Source organism: Phoxinus phoxinus (assembly GCF_949152265.1).
Source record: "Phoxinus phoxinus genome assembly, chromosome: 10".
Taxonomy (NCBI): domain Eukaryota; kingdom Metazoa; phylum Chordata; class Actinopteri; order Cypriniformes; family Leuciscidae; genus Phoxinus; species Phoxinus phoxinus.
In genome coordinates, this window is record NC_136885.1 from 37086819 (window position 1) to 37104318 (window position 17500).

The 17500-nt window shown below is 45.0% G+C and overlaps 1 protein-coding gene across 1 annotated transcript in view; it reads left to right on the plus strand.

Annotated features, from left to right (window-relative positions):
* Positions 1–17500, plus strand: part of vps13b (vacuolar protein sorting 13 homolog B) — a 214153-nt gene that overhangs the window by 155937 nt on the left and 40716 nt on the right. The window contains exons 37-43 of the mRNA XM_079624835.1: positions 5498–5703; positions 6113–6317; positions 6397–6581; positions 12412–12605; positions 12685–12857; positions 13195–13547; positions 15519–15680. Coding sequence (XP_079480961.1) covers positions 5498–5703; positions 6113–6317; positions 6397–6581; positions 12412–12605; positions 12685–12857; positions 13195–13547; positions 15519–15680 — 1478 coding nt within the window. The remainder of the gene's footprint in view (positions 1–5497; positions 5704–6112; positions 6318–6396; positions 6582–12411; positions 12606–12684; positions 12858–13194; positions 13548–15518; positions 15681–17500) is intronic.

The following is a 17500-nucleotide window of genomic DNA, read 5'->3' on the forward strand; positions in this document are numbered from 1 at the left end:
TCATTTACTGTTCGTGGCTGTTTTTGCCCCATTGACTTCCATTATAACCACATTTTTTGATTGCAAAGCCATGACACCATAAAATCATGCATTTTTGATTGTTGGTGGTTTTCCCTGTTGGGAAGAGGTAAAAATTTAAATTTTTACTGTTGATAACCAGGTGGCACCATTAACCCTTTAGATAGGCCTGTGCAAAAAAAAGCTTAGTTTCTGGCTTTTACATGGAGTTATATGGAGTATAATAGCATAATAAAGTGTGTGTGTGTGTGTGTGTGTGTGTGTGTGTGTGTGTGTGTGTGTGTGTGTGTGTGTGTGTGTGTGTGTGTGAGAGAACTCACCTTGATGCGTCTGAGAAAATCAAAATATGCACCTCAGCTCTCAGAACTACATGGAGTAAACAAAAACAAAGTAAGTGTATTGATGCATCTGCCTTTTGATGGTGAGAAATGCAGACTAAACAAAAACTAAGCAAGTGGATTTGAACACTTGCATGCAAGCCTGCTGGTCATTTGATGGTGAGAAGAGCAGCAAGCAACATGAGAAAGGGCTTGACTTGCAGTGAAGTTCTAGAGATGATTCTGCTGCCTGACCCCTCCAGCGAGCTGCAGGATGTATTGTCTTCTCCCTCTGACACCACAGACTCAGGAGAGGCAGATCCTGATTTGGATGTGGCACCCTCATCATCCTCTCTAGCTTCCACTGAAGGCGAGGGGGATTCGGAAGATCCTGGGTCTGGGTGGATTGGGAGAAACGGCGAAGTGTGGTTTTCCACCAACGCGGAGACAACTCCCTTTCTTCAGCCTGCCAGAGGCGTGACTCCAGGGCCGACGAGATGATTGACCTCATTGTCAGCATGACCAACCTCCAAAACGCAGAGCTCTGCTGATTTCTTGAATCTTGAGAGGGACATGGTGGCTCTAAAAATCGCACGACCACTGCGATCATCCCACAGGCAACGTGTGGACTCCCCTCTGGACCTGTAGACGCCGGCCAAAATCAGTAGCCCCATGTAGGCACGGAGATCTGTGGAGTCCACCCCGGTCCAGTTTCTCATTGTGCGGCGCCCGTAAAAAACAGATTGAACACAGAATCAATGTTCTGGACCCTTGCGATGGCATAGCGCGTCGGCCATGAAGTCACGCCTCTGGCAGGCTGAAGAAAGGGAGTTGTCTCCGCGTTGGTGGAAAACCAAACTTCACCGTTTCTCACAATCCACCCAGACCCAGGATCCTCCGAATCCTCCTCGCCTTCAGTGGAAGCTAGAGTGGATGATGAGGGTGCCACATCCAAATAATGGTCTGCCTCTCCTGAGTCTGTGGTGTCAGAGGGAGAAGACAATACATCCTGCAGCTCGCTGGAGGGGTCAGGCTGCAGAATCATCTCTAGAACTTCACTGCAAGTCAAGCCCTTTCTCATGTTGCTTGCTGCTCTTCTCACCATCAAATGACCAGCAGGCTTGCATGCAAGTGTTCAAATCCACTTGCTTAGTTTTAGTTTAGTCTGCATTTCTCACCATCAAAAGGCAGATGCATCAATACACTTACTTTGTTTTTGTTTACTCCATGTAGTTCTGAGAGCTGAGGTGCATATTTTGATTTTCTCAGACGCATCAAGTTCTCTCACACACACACACACACACACACACACACACACACACACACACACACACACACACACACACACACACACACACACACACACACACACACACACACACACACTTTATTATGCTATTATACTCCATATAACTCCATGTAAAAGCCAGAAACTAAGCTTTTTTTTGCACAGGCCTATATAAAGGGTTAATTGTGCCACCTGGTTATCAACAGTAAAAATTACAAATTTTACCTCTTCCCAACAGGGAAAACCACCAACAATCAAAAATACATGATTTATGGTGTCATGGCTTTGCAATCAAAAAATGTGGTTATAATGGAAGTCAATGGGGCAAAAACAGCCACGAACAGTAAATGAGGGAGAAAAAGTTAAAATCTGATGCTGCACAAAAACTATCAATGCATCAAAACCAATGTTGTTTCTAATCTTTGACATGTCCAAGACTGTGATAAAAGGTAAAAAAAAATCCAGTCCACAATCACATTTTATATTGAAAATAAGTAATTTTGTGTTTTTTTCCCTCCCAAATCAGTGACATAATTTATGAATTTGGCAATTAAAGAGTTAAAATCTTGATTTTTTTAAAAACATTTAGTAGTTTTGAACAGGACTGAGGTTGATTAATAGATTTATGCAAAAAAAAATGGCAAAAAAATATTTATCTGATCAATCTTTACAGCAGTTTAAAGTAGTGGCTGTTTTCAGCCACGAACATAACGAAAGGATGGGAATTTGAACAATGCACAAGGGTTAAGAAATGTACCAAAAATAAGTAATAAAAAATACACATACACATACACTCTTTGTAGTGCAAATTAAAATGATAAAACTTACAACTGGTAGACATACTAGCCTACTTGAAGTATTTTCTTCCTCACAAATGTAAACAGTTTAACTAAAAGTGTTCTCAATATAATATTGAACAATGTACCAACATAAATAATAATAATAATAATAATAATAATAAATCTAATATTTTGGGGGTTTATTTGTATAACCTACAGAGAACGTCATCATCAGAGGTTATTTAAGCCAAATTCTAGTCGTGTTTGCCGCACGTGTTCACAACCGGTCAAACAAAGATGTTTTCTTTGAACGTTCCCTGCAGGTTATTTTGGAGTTTTATTTTATAACCATGTAAACTAATTAAAATGTTGCAGATGATAAACTATATTATGCTCGGACATAGGCCTACTCGGTCTCTCTCGCGAACTGTCGAGCGCGCTCTCGGATGGACACACTCCGGTCTCTCTCGCGAACTGTCGAGCGCGCTCTCGGATGGACACACTCCGGTCTCTCTCGCGAACTGTCCAGCGCGCTCTCGGATGGATCACACTCGGTCTCTCTCGCGCGCTGACGACGTTCGCTTCGCTTTTGTCCAGTCCGGCGCCTCGAAACACACACACACACCAGAGAAAAGAGTTTGCAGTTCCTATGGCGGAGAAAAGAGCCCGATCGGATGAAAACCGCTTCAGTGAACTCAATTATAGTAACGGCGCATTTTATTGTCAGTAACGGTAACTGCGTTATTACGGAGGAAACAGTAATTAGTTAGATTACTCGTTACTGAAAAAAATAACGCCGTTAGTAACGCCGTTTATTTATAACGCCGTTATTCCCATCACTGCTGGGGGGTTGCCCTGCACGCTTAACAAACAAACTACAGCTGGTCCAAAACGCAGCCGCTCGAGTTCTTACCAGAACCAGGAAGTATGACCATATTAGCCCCGTTCTGTCAACACTGCATTGGCTGCCTATTGTTAGGCAATGTTAGGCTGCATAGATTAGGTCAGCCGGAACTGGGAACACTTCCCATAAATCCTGATGTACTCGTTACATCATAAGAAGAATGGCATCTGCGCTAATTTTAGTGTCTTTGTTTATCCCGAGGTTTTCCCGCAGCCTGCCGGATCCAGGCCGTATCCAGATCTGAGGAAGGACCTTCGCCTGGACCCGATGACAGCGCAGCGCTGAAGTGTCCACTAGCCTCTCCCTGTGGAGGATCCCTTTACCACTCTACAGATAAAGCGTTGTCGGGATAATTTCGGTTTCGCATATCTACCCCGTAGTGATCCAATTCTGTCTAAAATGTTTAAGGCCAGACAAGTAGTTTTTTTCAATCCTGGTTTGTAGGGAATTACAAACATGCGCACATATATTCAAACACACATAACTATAGAATTAATTCTTGATGCGCACGTGAGCGCCGTCAGTGTTTCTCACAGGTTCAGTGTAAAGTCTGTGTAGAGAGAACGCTGTCGTGTTAGCGGCCCCCAATTTAATAACAAATTATCCGTGCGACGGAAGTGAATCAATCAAAACTAATTTTAGCTGAAAATAACATTATTCAAGAACCGCTTTAAAGCCAAAACAATCTGTTACCTTAAATTATACGTTTATCTCTGTAAAGCAGCTTTGAAACAGTCTACATTGTTAAAAGCGCTATATAAATTAAGATGACTTGACTTGACTTGACACCTGGGGCCTCATTTATAAAGCTTGCGTACGCACAAAACGGGGCTGAAAACATGCGTACGCCAGTTCCTGCGCAAAAGGTGGGATTTATAAAGAAAAACTTGACGTGAAAATATGCGCACCTCCACGCAAACTCTGACCCATGCGTACGTACATTTTGGAGACAGAGCAGTTTGGCGACACCGATGGTGAGCTGGAGTTAAATGTCTTTTGGTCACTTTTAGACAGAAAATCGAAATAAAATTATACATATACAGAAAGATAATAGCTACAAATATAATTTCACTCACCAAGCCTATCACTTGAAGGAAATATCCTCACCTTAAATGTCCGCGCCAGCGAGCGCGTTGGGCCGTTAGTAAAACTAACGCATATATCTAACGGAAGATGAAGTAAAACTGTAAATCTTCATTATGAGTCCTTATCATAAATAGGCTACAGTGCATGTTCACATTCACAATAACAGTTTAAATAAAATATAATTTAAACTATGTTTTACTATATAAACATTTAGATTAAATATGCTCATTAATGGAGTTAGGCTAAACACTTAAACTTCATGACATTTACAGAAAAGCTAAAAATATATATAGCCTATACATATTTGTTGTGCATGCGATGCTTTTTAACTCTTTTCATTTGGCATGCTGTGTTTTAATGTTTTAACTACAGAGATAATGCTTATCATGATAATAGCAGATTGTGCAAATATAATGCACAACAAGGTCTATCTGTTTCCATTACAAATATAAATCAATTAAAAATACTATTTGGCCAGTGGAAAAGATTGAGAAAAACTTTCTCTGAAATGCATTGTACACTATTTGATTTATTTATTCAAAAACAAGGCAAGGATAGGCTACTACCGGTAAATTATTTTCCTAATGTCTTGTACCGTTAAACATGTTATCACGTGGATGAATAATCATATGCAAATGATATGCAGATGAGGATATGCATAGTAAAACTAGGCGTTGTAAGCTCCATATATGGTTATTTCGGGGAGGAGACGCATGTGCGCACAATCTTCCGCTGAGTGGGATTTATAAAGTGAATTCTGCGCAGGTTCTGGCGTACGCACGGTTTTATAAGTCTGAATATTTTTTTGCGTACGCCATTTTTGGCTTTCGGGCGCACGTACACTTTTAGTAAAGATCCTACGCACAGTTTTATAAATGAGGCCCCTGGTCACGAACAGCAGATACACACACACGTGAAGGACAGCTCTAACACACAGCAAACACACGAACCCTGTCTGATTGTGCTGCTTTTAAGTCTCCTTCAGAGTTTAGAGTCATCGAACACGAGTGAACACAGATTTAGAGCGAACACAGATTTAGTCATCGAACACGAACGAACACAGATCTGTGAGTGTGATGCCTGTCTGTCGTTGTTCTCTCTCCAGGCGGGTTTAAGGAGGTCAGTCTGTCGGTTCAGTGTGAGGACGTGTTGGTGCGAACGGGTCTGAAGGACCGAAGCTCTGTGTTTGTGGGACCGTTTTCCTGCAGTGGGGATCTGGAGGCTCATTGGTGCAGACACAGCGGAAGCTCCGCCCCCGACTCACCTGGACCCCCGAGAGTGCTGATTGACATGAAGGGAGGACTTCTGCAGGTAACAGGACACATGCTTTAGTTTGCATGTCCTCTCACTCTCCACACGTGTGTCCTGCATGCCGTTCTATTGAACACAACATGTGCTCGTCTCCGTAAACTCTTGAGTGTGGCCGCTGAACACGCAGAAATCCCCTAATGTTCCCGTTCACTGTTAGTCAGAGACACACAGAGTCATTCTGAGTCAGAGATTCCAGCGGATTCAGGCCAGGCACACACACACACACACACACACACACACACACTTACGTAGCTATCTAACTGGAGACATTGCATAGACTTGTATTGTTTTTATATACAGCTAGTTATAAATTCTGTTACCTAAACCTAACCCTCACAGAAAACTTTCTTTATTTTTACTATGTCTGTATGTCTGTCTGTCTGTCTGTCTGTCTGTCTGTCTGTCACAGGTGTTTTGGGGGCAGCAGCAGTTTAACTGTTTGTCTGAGATTCAAGAGGAGCTGCAGAACTACTGGAGTCAGATTAGCAGAACGGAGGCGGAGTCTAGCGATAAGCCCCTCCTCTCTACTCCCCCGCCCACCCCTCACCCTGCCCAATCAGAACACTCATCTGATGACCTGCGCACCGGCCTCTTCCAGTACATACAGGACTCAGGTATCACACACACACATGTGTTACAGCTTCATAAACTTTCATAAGTGTGTGCGATGACATCTGTCTGCCTGTCTCTCAGCGTGCCAGAAGCTGCCGTCGCCTCATGAGGTGGTGTTCTGGAGGGAGACGGAGGAGTCTTCAGGCGTGATGCTGTGGAGATATCCTGAACCACGCGTGATCACGTTCCTCAGAATCACACCTGTTCCCTTCAACACCACCGACGACCCGGACATCAGCACGGCCGATCTCGGAGACGTACTGCAGGTGAGCTGTATTAGTGAACTAATGAACACTGTATTAGTGCTGCAGATGAACACTGCATTAGTGCTGCAGATGAACACTGCATTAGTGCTGCAGATGAACACTGCATTAGTGCTGCAGATGAACACTGCATTAGTGCTGCAGATGAACACTGCATTAGTGCTGCAGATGAACACTGCATTAGTGCTGCAGATGAACACTGCATTAGTGCTGCAGATGAACACTGCATTAGTGCTGCAGATGAACACTGTATTAGAGCTGTAGATGAACACTGCATTAGTGCTGCAGATGAACACTGTATTAGAGCTGTAGATGAACACTGTATTAGTGCGGCAGATGAACACTGTATTAGTGCTGCAGATGAACACTGTATTAGAGCTGTAGATGAACACTGCATTAGTGCGGCAGATGAACACTGTATTAGTGCTGCAGATGAACACTGTATTAGTGCTGCAGATGAACACTGCATTAGTGCTGCAGATGAACACTGCATTAGTGCTGCAGATGAACACTGCATTAGTGCTGCAGATGAACACTGCATTAGTGCTGCAGATGAACACTGCATTAGTGCTGCAGATGAACACTGCATTAGTGCGGCAGATGAACACTGCATTAGTGCTGCAGATGAACACTGCATTAGTGCTGCAGATGAACACTGCATTAGTGCGGCAGATGAACACTGCATTAGTGCGGCAGATGAACACTGCATTAGTGCTGCAGATGAACACTGCATTAGAGCTGCAGATGAACACTGCATTAGAGCTGCAGATGAACACTGCATTAGTGCTGCAGATGAACACTGCATTAGTGCTGCAGATGAACACTGCATTAGAGCTGCAGATAAACACTGCATTAGTGCGGCAGATGAACACTGCATTAGTGCTGCAGATGAACACTGTATTAGTGCGGCAGATGAACACTGCATTAGTGCTGCAGATGAACACTGCATTAGTGCGGCAGATGAACACTGCATTAGTGCTGCAGATGAACACTGCATTAGTGCTGCAGATGAACACTGCATTAGAGCTGCAGATGAACACTGCATTAGTGCGGCAGATGAACACTGCATTAGTGCGGCAGATGAACACTGCATTAGAGCTGCAGATGAACACTGTATTAGAGCTGCAGATGAACACTGCATTAGTGCTGCAGATGAACACTGCATTAGTGCGGCAGATGAACACTGCATTAGTGCGGCAGATGAACACTGCATTAGAGCTGCAGATGAACACTGCATTAGAGCTGCAGATGAACACTGCATTAGTGCTGCAGATGAACACTGCATTAGTGCGGCAGATGAACACTGCATTAGTGCGGCAGATGAACACTGCATTAGTGCTGCAGATGAACACTGTATTAGTGCTGCAGATGAACACTGCATTAGTGCTGCAGATGAACACTGCATTAGTGCTGCAGATGAACACTGCATTAGTGCTGCAGATGAACACTGTATTAGTGCTGCAGATGAACACTGCATTAGTGCGGCAGATGAACACTGCATTAGAGCTGCAGATGAACACTGCATTAGAGCTGCAGATGAACACTGCATTAGTGCTGCAGATGAACACTGCATTAGTGCTGCAGATGAACACTGTATTAGTGCTGCAGATGAACACTGTATTAGTGCTGCAGATGAACACTGTATTAGTGCTGCAGATGAACACTGCATTAGTGCTGCAGATGAACACTGCATTAGTGCTGCAGATGAACACTGCATTAGTGCTGCAGATGAACACTGCATTAGTGCTGCAGATGAACACTGCATTAGTGCTGCAGATGAACACTGTATTAGTGCTGCAGATGAACACTGTAGTGCTGCAGATGAACACTGCATTAGTGCTGCAGATGAACACTGCATTAGTGCTGCAGATGAACACTGCATTAGAGCTGCAGATGAACACTGCATTAGTGCTGCAGATGAACACTGCATTAGTGCGGCAGATGAACACTGTATTAGTGCTGCAGATGAACACTGTATTAGTGCTGCAGATGAACACTGCATTAGTGCTGCAGATGAACACTATTAGTGCTGCAGATGAACACTGCATTAGTGCTGCAGATGAACACTATTAGTGCTGCAGATGAACACTGTATTGGTGCTGCAGATGAACACTGCATTAGTGCTGCAGATGAACACTGTATTAGTGCGGCAGATGAACACTGTATTAGAGCTGCAGATGAACACTGCATTAGTGCTGCAGATGAACACTGCATTAGTGCTGCAGATGAACACTGTATTAGTGCTGCAGATGAACACTGCATTAGTGCTGCAGATGAACACTGTATTAGTGTTGCAGATGAACACTGTATTAGTGTTGCAGATGAACACTGCATTAGTGCTGCAGATGAACACTGCATTAGTGCTGCAGATGAACACTGTATTAGTGCTGCAGATGAACACTGCATTAGTGCTGCAGATGAACACTGCATTAGTGCTGCAGATGAACACTGTATTAGTGCTGCAGATGAACACTGTATTAGTGCTGCAGATGAACACTGCATTAGTGCTGCAGATGAACACTGTATTAGTGTTGCAGATGAACACTGCATTAGTGCTGCAGATGAACACTGCATTAGTGCTGCAGATGAACACTGCATTAGTGCTGCAGATGAACACTGTATTAGTGTTGCAGATGAACACTGCATTAGTGCTGCAGATGAACACTGCATTAGTGCGGCAGATGAACACTGCATTAGTGCTGCAGATGAACACTGTATTAGTGCTGCAGATGAACACTGCATTAGTGCTGCAGATGAACACTGTATTAGTGTTGCAGATGAACACTGCATTAGTGCTGCAGATGAACACTGCATTAGTGCTGCAGATGAACACTGCATTAGTGCTGCAGATGAACACTGCATTAGTGCGGCAGATGAACACTGTATTAGTGCTGCAGATGAACACTGCATTAGTGCTGCAGATGAACACTGTATTAGTGCTGCAGATGAACACTGCATTAGTGCGGCAGATGAACACTGCATTAGTGCTGCAGATGAACACTGCATTAGTGCTGCAGATGAACACTGCATTAGTGCTGCAGATGAACACTGTATTAGTGCTGCAGATGAACACTGTATTAGTGCTGCAGATGAACACTGTATTAGTGCTGCAGATGAACACTGTATTAGTGCTGCAGATGAACACTGCATTAGTGCGGCAGATGAACACTGCATTAGTGCTGCAGATGAACACTGCATTAGTGCGGCAGATGAACACTGTATTAGAGCTGCAGATGAACACTGCATTAGTGCTGCAGATGAACACTACATTAGTGCTGCAGATGAACACTGCATTAGTGCTGCAGATGAACACTACATTAGTGCTGCAGATGAACACTGCATTAGTGCTGCAGATGAACACTGCATTAGTGCTGCAGATGAACACTGCATTAGTGCTGCAGATGAACACTGCATTAGAGCTGCAGATGAACACTGCATTAGTGCTGCAGATGAACACTGTATTAGTGCTGCAGATGAACACTGCATTAGTGCTGCAGATGAACACTATTAGTGCTGCAGATGAACACTGCATTAGTGCTGCAGATGAACACTGCATTAGTGCTGCAGATGAACACTATTAGTGCTGCAGATGAACACTGTATTAGAGCTGCAGATGAACACTGTATTAGAGCTGCAGATGAACACTGTATTAGTGCTGCAGATGAACACTGTATTAGTGCTGCAGATGAACACTGTATTAGTGCTGCAGATGAACACTGTATTAGTGCTGCAGATGAACACTGCATTAGTGCGGCAGATGAACACTGCATTAGTGCTGCAGATGAACACTGCATTAGTGCTGCAGATGAACACTGCATTAGTGCGGCAGATGAACACTGTATTAGTGCTGCAGATGAACACTGCATTAGTGCTGCAGATGAACACTGTATTAGTGCTGCAGATGAACACTGCATTAGTGCGGCAGATGAACACTGCATTAGTGCTGCAGATGAACACTGCATTAGTGCTGCAGATGAACACTGCATTAGTGCTGCAGATGAACACTGCATTAGTGCTGCAGATGAACACTGCATTAGTGCGGCAGATGAACACTGCATTAGTGCTGCAGATGAACACTGCATTAGTGCGGCAGATGAACACTGTATTAGAGCTGCAGATGAACACTGCATTAGAGCTGCAGATGAACACTGTATTAGTGCGGCAGATGAACACTGCATTAGTGCTGCAGATGAACACTGCATTAGAGCTGCAGATGAACACTGCATTAGTGCTGCAGATGAACACTACATTAGTGCTGCAGATGAACACTGCATTAGTGCTGCAGATGAACACTACATTAGTGCTGCAGATGAACACTGCATTAGTGCTGCAGATGAACACTGCATTAGTGCTGCAGATGAACACTGCATTAGTGCTGCAGATGAACACTGCATTAGAGCTGCAGATGAACACTGCATTAGTGCTGCAGATGAACACTGTATTAGTGCTGCAGATGAACACTGCATTAGTGCTGCAGATGAACACTATTAGTGCTGCAGATGAACACTGCATTAGTGCTGCAGATGAACACTGCATTAGTGCTGCAGATGAACACTATTAGTGCTGCAGATGAACACTGTATTAGAGCTGCAGATGAACACTGTATTAGAGCTGCAGATGAACACTGCATTAGAGCTGCAGATGAACACTGCATTAGTGCTGCAGATGAACACTGTATTAGTGCTGCAGATGAACACTGCATTAGAGCTGCAGATGAACACTGCATTAGTGCTGCAGATGAACACTGCATTAGTGCTGCAGATGAACACTGCATTAGTGCTGCAGATGAACACTGCATTAGTGCTGCAGATGAACACTGTATTAGTGCTGCAGATGAACACTGCATTAGTGCTGCAGATGAACACTGCATTAGTGCGGCAGATGAACACTATTAGTGCTGCAGATGAACACTGCATTAGTGCTGCAGATGAACACTGCATTAGTGCTGCAGATGAACACTGCATTAGTGCTGCAGATGAACACTGCATTAGTGCTGCAGATGAACACTGCATTAGTGCTGCAGATGAACACTGTATTAGTGCTGCAGATGAACACTGCATTAGTGCTGCAGATGAACACTGCATTAGAGCTGCAGATGAACACTGCATTAGTGCTGCAGATGAACACTGCATTAGTGCTGCAGATGAACACTGCATTAGTGCTGCAGATGAACACTGCATTAGTGCTGCAGATGAACACTGCATTAGTGCTGCAGATGAACACTGCATTAGTGCTGCAGATGAACACTGCATTAGTGCTGCAGATGAACACTGCATTAGTGCTGCAGATGAACACTGCATTAGTGCTGCAGATGAACACTGTATTAGTGCTGCAGATGAACACTGCATTAGTGCTGCAGATGAACACTGCATTAGTGCTGCAGATGAACACTGCATTAGTGCTGCAGATGAACACTATTAGTGCGGCAGATGAACACTGCATTAGTGCTGCAGATGAACACTGCATTAGTGCTGCAGATGAACACTGCATTAGTGCTGCAGATGAACACTGCATTAGTGCTGCAGATGAACACTGCATTAGTGCTGCAGATGAACACTGCATTAGTGCTGCAGATGAACACTGCATTAGTGCTGCAGATGAACACTGTATTAGTGCTGCAGATGAACACTGTATTAGTGCTGCAGATGAACACTGCATTAGTGCTGCAGATGAACACTGTATTAGTGCTGCAGATGAACACTGCATTAGTGCTGCAGATGAAGACTGCATTAGTGCTGCAGATGAACACTGTATTAGTGCTGCAGATGAACACTGCATGAGTGTTGCATTCGTCTGATGAAGCATCAGTCCTTTAGATCATGTCTCTCTGCAGGTACCGTGCAGTCTGGAGTACTGGGACGAGCTGCAGCGAGCGTTTATGCCGTATAGAGAGTTCAGCCTATCAGAGAGTAGCGCATGTGAGCTGACTCTGCCCACTCTGACCCCCAACACACACCAGACTGACCTGGTGACTTCTGACCTCTGGAGGGTGGTGCTCAACAGCACCAGTGATGGTGGAGACGAGAGGTGAGTGTGTTTTATGTGAGTGGGTGTGTGTGTGTTTTAAAGGTTTGTGTCATGTCTAATCGTGTCTGTGTGTGTGTAGTTCGGACAGTGAGTCCGGGTCCTGTGAGCAGCTGGTGTGTCCTACCGCTCTGGCCGCATGTACGCGAGTCGACTCCTGTTTCGCGCCATGGTTTGTGCCGTCAGTCGGTGTTTCCTTACGACTGGCCTACCTGGAGCTGCACTTCTGTCACAACCTGGACCAGCTGGGCACAGGTGTGTGTGTGTGTGTGTGTGTGTGTGTGTGTGTGTGTGTGTGTGTGTGTGTGTGTGTGTGTGTGTGTGTGTGTGTGTGTGTGTGTGTGTGTGTGTGTGTGTGTGTGTGTGTGTGTATTCAAGTCAGGGTTTCACAAACTCATGAGTAGATAAAAGCTAATTATTAATTAAATTATAAAAATGTCAAATTAAATAATTAAAAATATATAAAAATAACACTTACTAAAAATTTATTAAATCATATAAATGTCAAATTAAAATGAATAATTTTAAAATAAAAACAAACACAAACACTTTGTACTGATTTTTTCTCTTCTCTAATGTGACTCTTTTGCAGTGCCGTGCCAGAAGCTCCGCCCCTTCCTCCCGGACAGGAAGTTGCCTCAGGATCAGGAGTTTGCGGTGGTGTGTGTGCGTGAGCCGTGTGTGTTTGTGCGTCAGTGGAGTGACGTGTCTCAGTGCTGTCACAAGCTCAGTTTCTCGTCCACACTGAGCTGCCGGCTGCTGGAGTACCGAAACCTCACGCTTCTGCCCATCCTTCAGCCCGTCGGCCTGCAGGGACACGCCACACACACACACACACGCTCTCAACACGCACTGCACTGCGACGCCACGCTGCAGCCGCTGAGGGCCACCGTCGGCCAGTACGCCGTACACACACTGGACCGGGCGCTGCAGGCCTGGAGACAGGTGAGAGTGAGACGGGTGAGAGTGAGACAGGTGAGAGTGAGACGGGTGAGAGCAGACAGGTGAGAGCGAGACGGGTGAGAGCGAGACGGGTGAGAGTGAGACGGGTGAGAGTGAGACGGGTGAGAGTGAGACGGGTGATAGTGAGACGGGTGAGAGTGAGACGGGTGAGAGTGAGACGGGTGAGAGCGAGACGGGTGAGAGTGAGACGGGTGAGAGTGAGACGGGTGAGAGCGAGACGGGTGAGAGCGAGACGGGTGAGAGCGAGACGGGTGAGAGCGAGACGGGTGAGAGTGAGACGGGTGAGAGTGAGACGGGTGAGAGTGAGACGGGTGAGAGTGAGACGGCTGATAGTGAGACGGGTGAGAGTGAGACGGGTGAGAGTGAGATGGGTGAGAGCGAGACGGGTGAGAGCGAGACGGGTGAGAGCGAGACGGATGAGAGTGAGACGGGTGAGAGTGAGACGGGTGAGGATGAGATGGGTGAGAGTGAGACGGGTGAGAGTGAGACGGGTGAGGATGAGATGGGTGAGAGTGAGACGGGTGAGAGCGAGACGGGTGAGAGCGAGACGGGTGAGAGTGAGACGGGTGAGAGCGAGACGGGTGAGAGCGAGACGGGTGAGAGTGAGACAGGTGAGAGTGAGTTAGTTCTGACAAGTTCTGACGCTGTCGATTATGAACATAATATGGTGTCCATGAAATTTTAGCTCAAAAAACAGATCATTTATTATATCTCGTCAAATTTGCCCCTTTTTGGGTGTGAGCAAAAACGCGCCGTTTTAGTGTGTGTCTTTAAATGCAAATGAGCTGCAGCTCCGCCTCCGTTCAGAAGAGGGAGCTTCAGAAACTCATAGCCAACATATTTTAATCTATAGTTTTATAATTATATATTGTTTTTAATTTGATGAGGTCATTCGCAAATTGTAATTCTCTGCTTCATTAAAGCTGTTAAGTTTCTGATTTTTTTAAATACTTCTTTGTTTAAAAGTTTGTAATGTTGTGATTCTCCTCCTGGTTGGTTTGTTTCATGGGTTATAACTCTTAAAAATCCCCATGGGAAGAATACTTCCGGAAGCCAGGCACTGAATACGTGTGTTGCTGTTGAAGTTTTAAAAGAAGCACTTGTTGTTTGTTGGAGTTTGTGTGTCGTAATGAACACAAGCTTCAGTTTCAGCATCAGCTCACTCTCTTACATGCACTGACCCACACACACTCACACTCCAGACAGACAGTCACATGTGCTCAGACAGAGGTTGTGGAGCAGAATTAAAGAGCGGTTTAATGTGATCTGTCCCAGAGTTCTGTGCGTTTACTGGGTGTGTTTATATGTGATTGACAGTCAGTGACTCTTTCATCACTGTATCATGTGACTGTGTAAATGTGAGAGGATTACAGTGTCTTCCTGTGGAGTGTTACTGTGTTTCTCTATAAAAACACACTCATCTGTGCTGCTCTGACACACACACGCACACACACACACACACACACACACACACACACACACGACCGACAACAGCTCATCCACTCAGTTGGAGAGGAGAGAATGGTGGGAAATGTTGCTCTGACTCAGAGTTTGAAGGCGCTGCTGATGTGTTTTCAGTAATGTGTGTGTGTGTGTGTGTGTGTGTTTCTGTGTGTGTGTGCGTGTGCGCGTGTGTGTGTGTGTCAGAGCAGCACAGATGAGTGTGTGTGTGTGTGTGTGTGTGTGTGTGTGTGTGCATGTGTGTGTGTTTCTGTGTGTGTGTGCGTGTGCGCGTGTGTGTGTGTGTCATGAGATGATGCACATCATCAGTAGCGGGTCAGAGTTCAGACCTGCACAGGAACTGGACCTTCATGAAACCGGTCTCACACCGTCAGACAGACTGCAGTGTGAACGCGTCTCACACACTCGCACGCGGCTGTTCTTGTGTCCTTTGGGCCGTCAGAGTATATTCACAGGAGGAATGATTGAACGGTTGTGTGTGTTGTGTTTCAGAACGGCGTATCGGGCGCTGAGGAGGTGGTGTTCTGCCATTACATCATCTGCAACGACACACAGGAGGTGCTGCGCTTCGGACAGGTCGACACAGACGAGAACATCCTGTTACAGAGCAACCAGAGCCACCAGTACAGCTGGAGAACACACAAATCCCCACAGGTGTGTGTGTGTGCGCGTGTGTGTGTCCGTGTGTGTGCGTGTGTGTGCGTGTGTGTGTGTGTGTGCGTGTGCGTGCGTGCGTGCGTGCGTGTGCGTGCGTGCGTGCGTGCGTGTGCGTGCGTGCGTGCGTGTGCGTGCGTGCGTGCACGTGTGTGTGTGAGAGTGTGTGTGTGTGCGCGTGTGTGTGTGTGTATGTGTGTGTGAGAGTGTGTGTGTGTGCGTGTGTGTGTGACCGCTCGCATAAAATTCTAGTCACTGACGTTTGCCTACAGAACACCCACTGGCACTGCTCCCCTGTGTCTAAACTCATTACTTCAGACTTATGTGCCGTCCAGAAACTTGTGTCTGCAAGCGAGCGGCGTCTGGTGGTGCATCATCTCAGAGAGGCTCTGGATCTCTCTCTCGGACCTTCACCACGACTGTTCTCTGCCGGTGATGATCTAACTCTGCCAGAGCCATCTTTAAGAAACTGCTGAAGACGCTTCTTCTTCAGCAGCACTTGATCCATTAATACTAACACTTTCTCTTCTATTCTATCTATAAAATCTCTTTTTTAAATCTACATGTACTGCGTTAGATTAAACTGAGAAAGGTCATAGCACTCACACACTGTTGTCCTACTGCTAGTTTAACTGCTTCTATTGTTTCTCATTTGTAAGTCGCTTTGGATAAAAGCGTCTGCTAAATGAATAAATGTAAATGTAGAGAGAAGAGCAGCACATCCTAGGAGGATCTGTTTTCAACAGGTCAGGTCTGCCCCAAAAACTTTTTCTATTGTCTATGAGTTCTATATTATTCTGCGGACACCACTTAGACAACCAGCCATTGAGTGAAGACAATCTGCTAACACACTGAATCTGCCCTGTTGAGAGTTTTAAATGAAGTCTTTAAACTTTGATAAACAAATCTCCTCTGTACTAAGCTCTAGTTTTTATCAACTTCGTCTGCTGTCGAAAGTCAAACCTTTCCTTAACCCCCTGAGGTCGGCAAACGCGCGGGTGCGTTTTGCTCGTTTTTTTTTACATAGCAGCAAAATAGACCTAAAATACTCTGTCAGTTTTGGTCATACAGCCTTAAGAAATATGAAAAAATAAGCTGTTAAATGTCTACTTTTTTATGTGTCCACTTACAATCGAAATAAAACATTGTGCTTTTGTAAAATAAAGAAAGTAAACAGGGAGTGCTTTCTGCCTCTCCGTCTCCGTGAACTGTTTTTCTGAAGCACGTCTCTAAACTCAAACAAAACTCAGCGAATACTATTCACTCAGACATGAGCTATATATCTCTATAATCATTTAAGTGTGTAGTTTTAAATTATCTAATTCAAAACTAAAAGAAATATTCTCTGTTTATGTAATCTATATATAAAGAGCGAGAGATCAGCCGTCCTCATTATCGTTCTGGCATCTCATTACTCTGCTAATGTGACACGCCCATCGAGAGCGCGCGCTATTCAAACGCAGATCTGGAGCAACACATGCAATGCAAACCAGTCAACGCCCACAACAGCTGGACAACACACTCGCTGTGAGGAATAATAATATCGTGATAATCCTGGAAATTTTACCTCAAACGTGCTGGAGTAGCCTAACAACGGGTCCAGCTGCAGATCATCAGTAAGTGCTTTGTTCTAATCGCGATATGAACTGGTGTCTGTAAACCGCAAAAGACTGTTTAAATTTGAATCGCGTTTCTGTGTTTGAATGAATGAACGGCACATGCTGTTGTTTACTCCAGCTGCGCGTTTCTGTGTTTGAATGAATGAACAGCACATGATTGAATTTCGCTTTTAGCAAACTATCTATATTGCCTACTGAGAT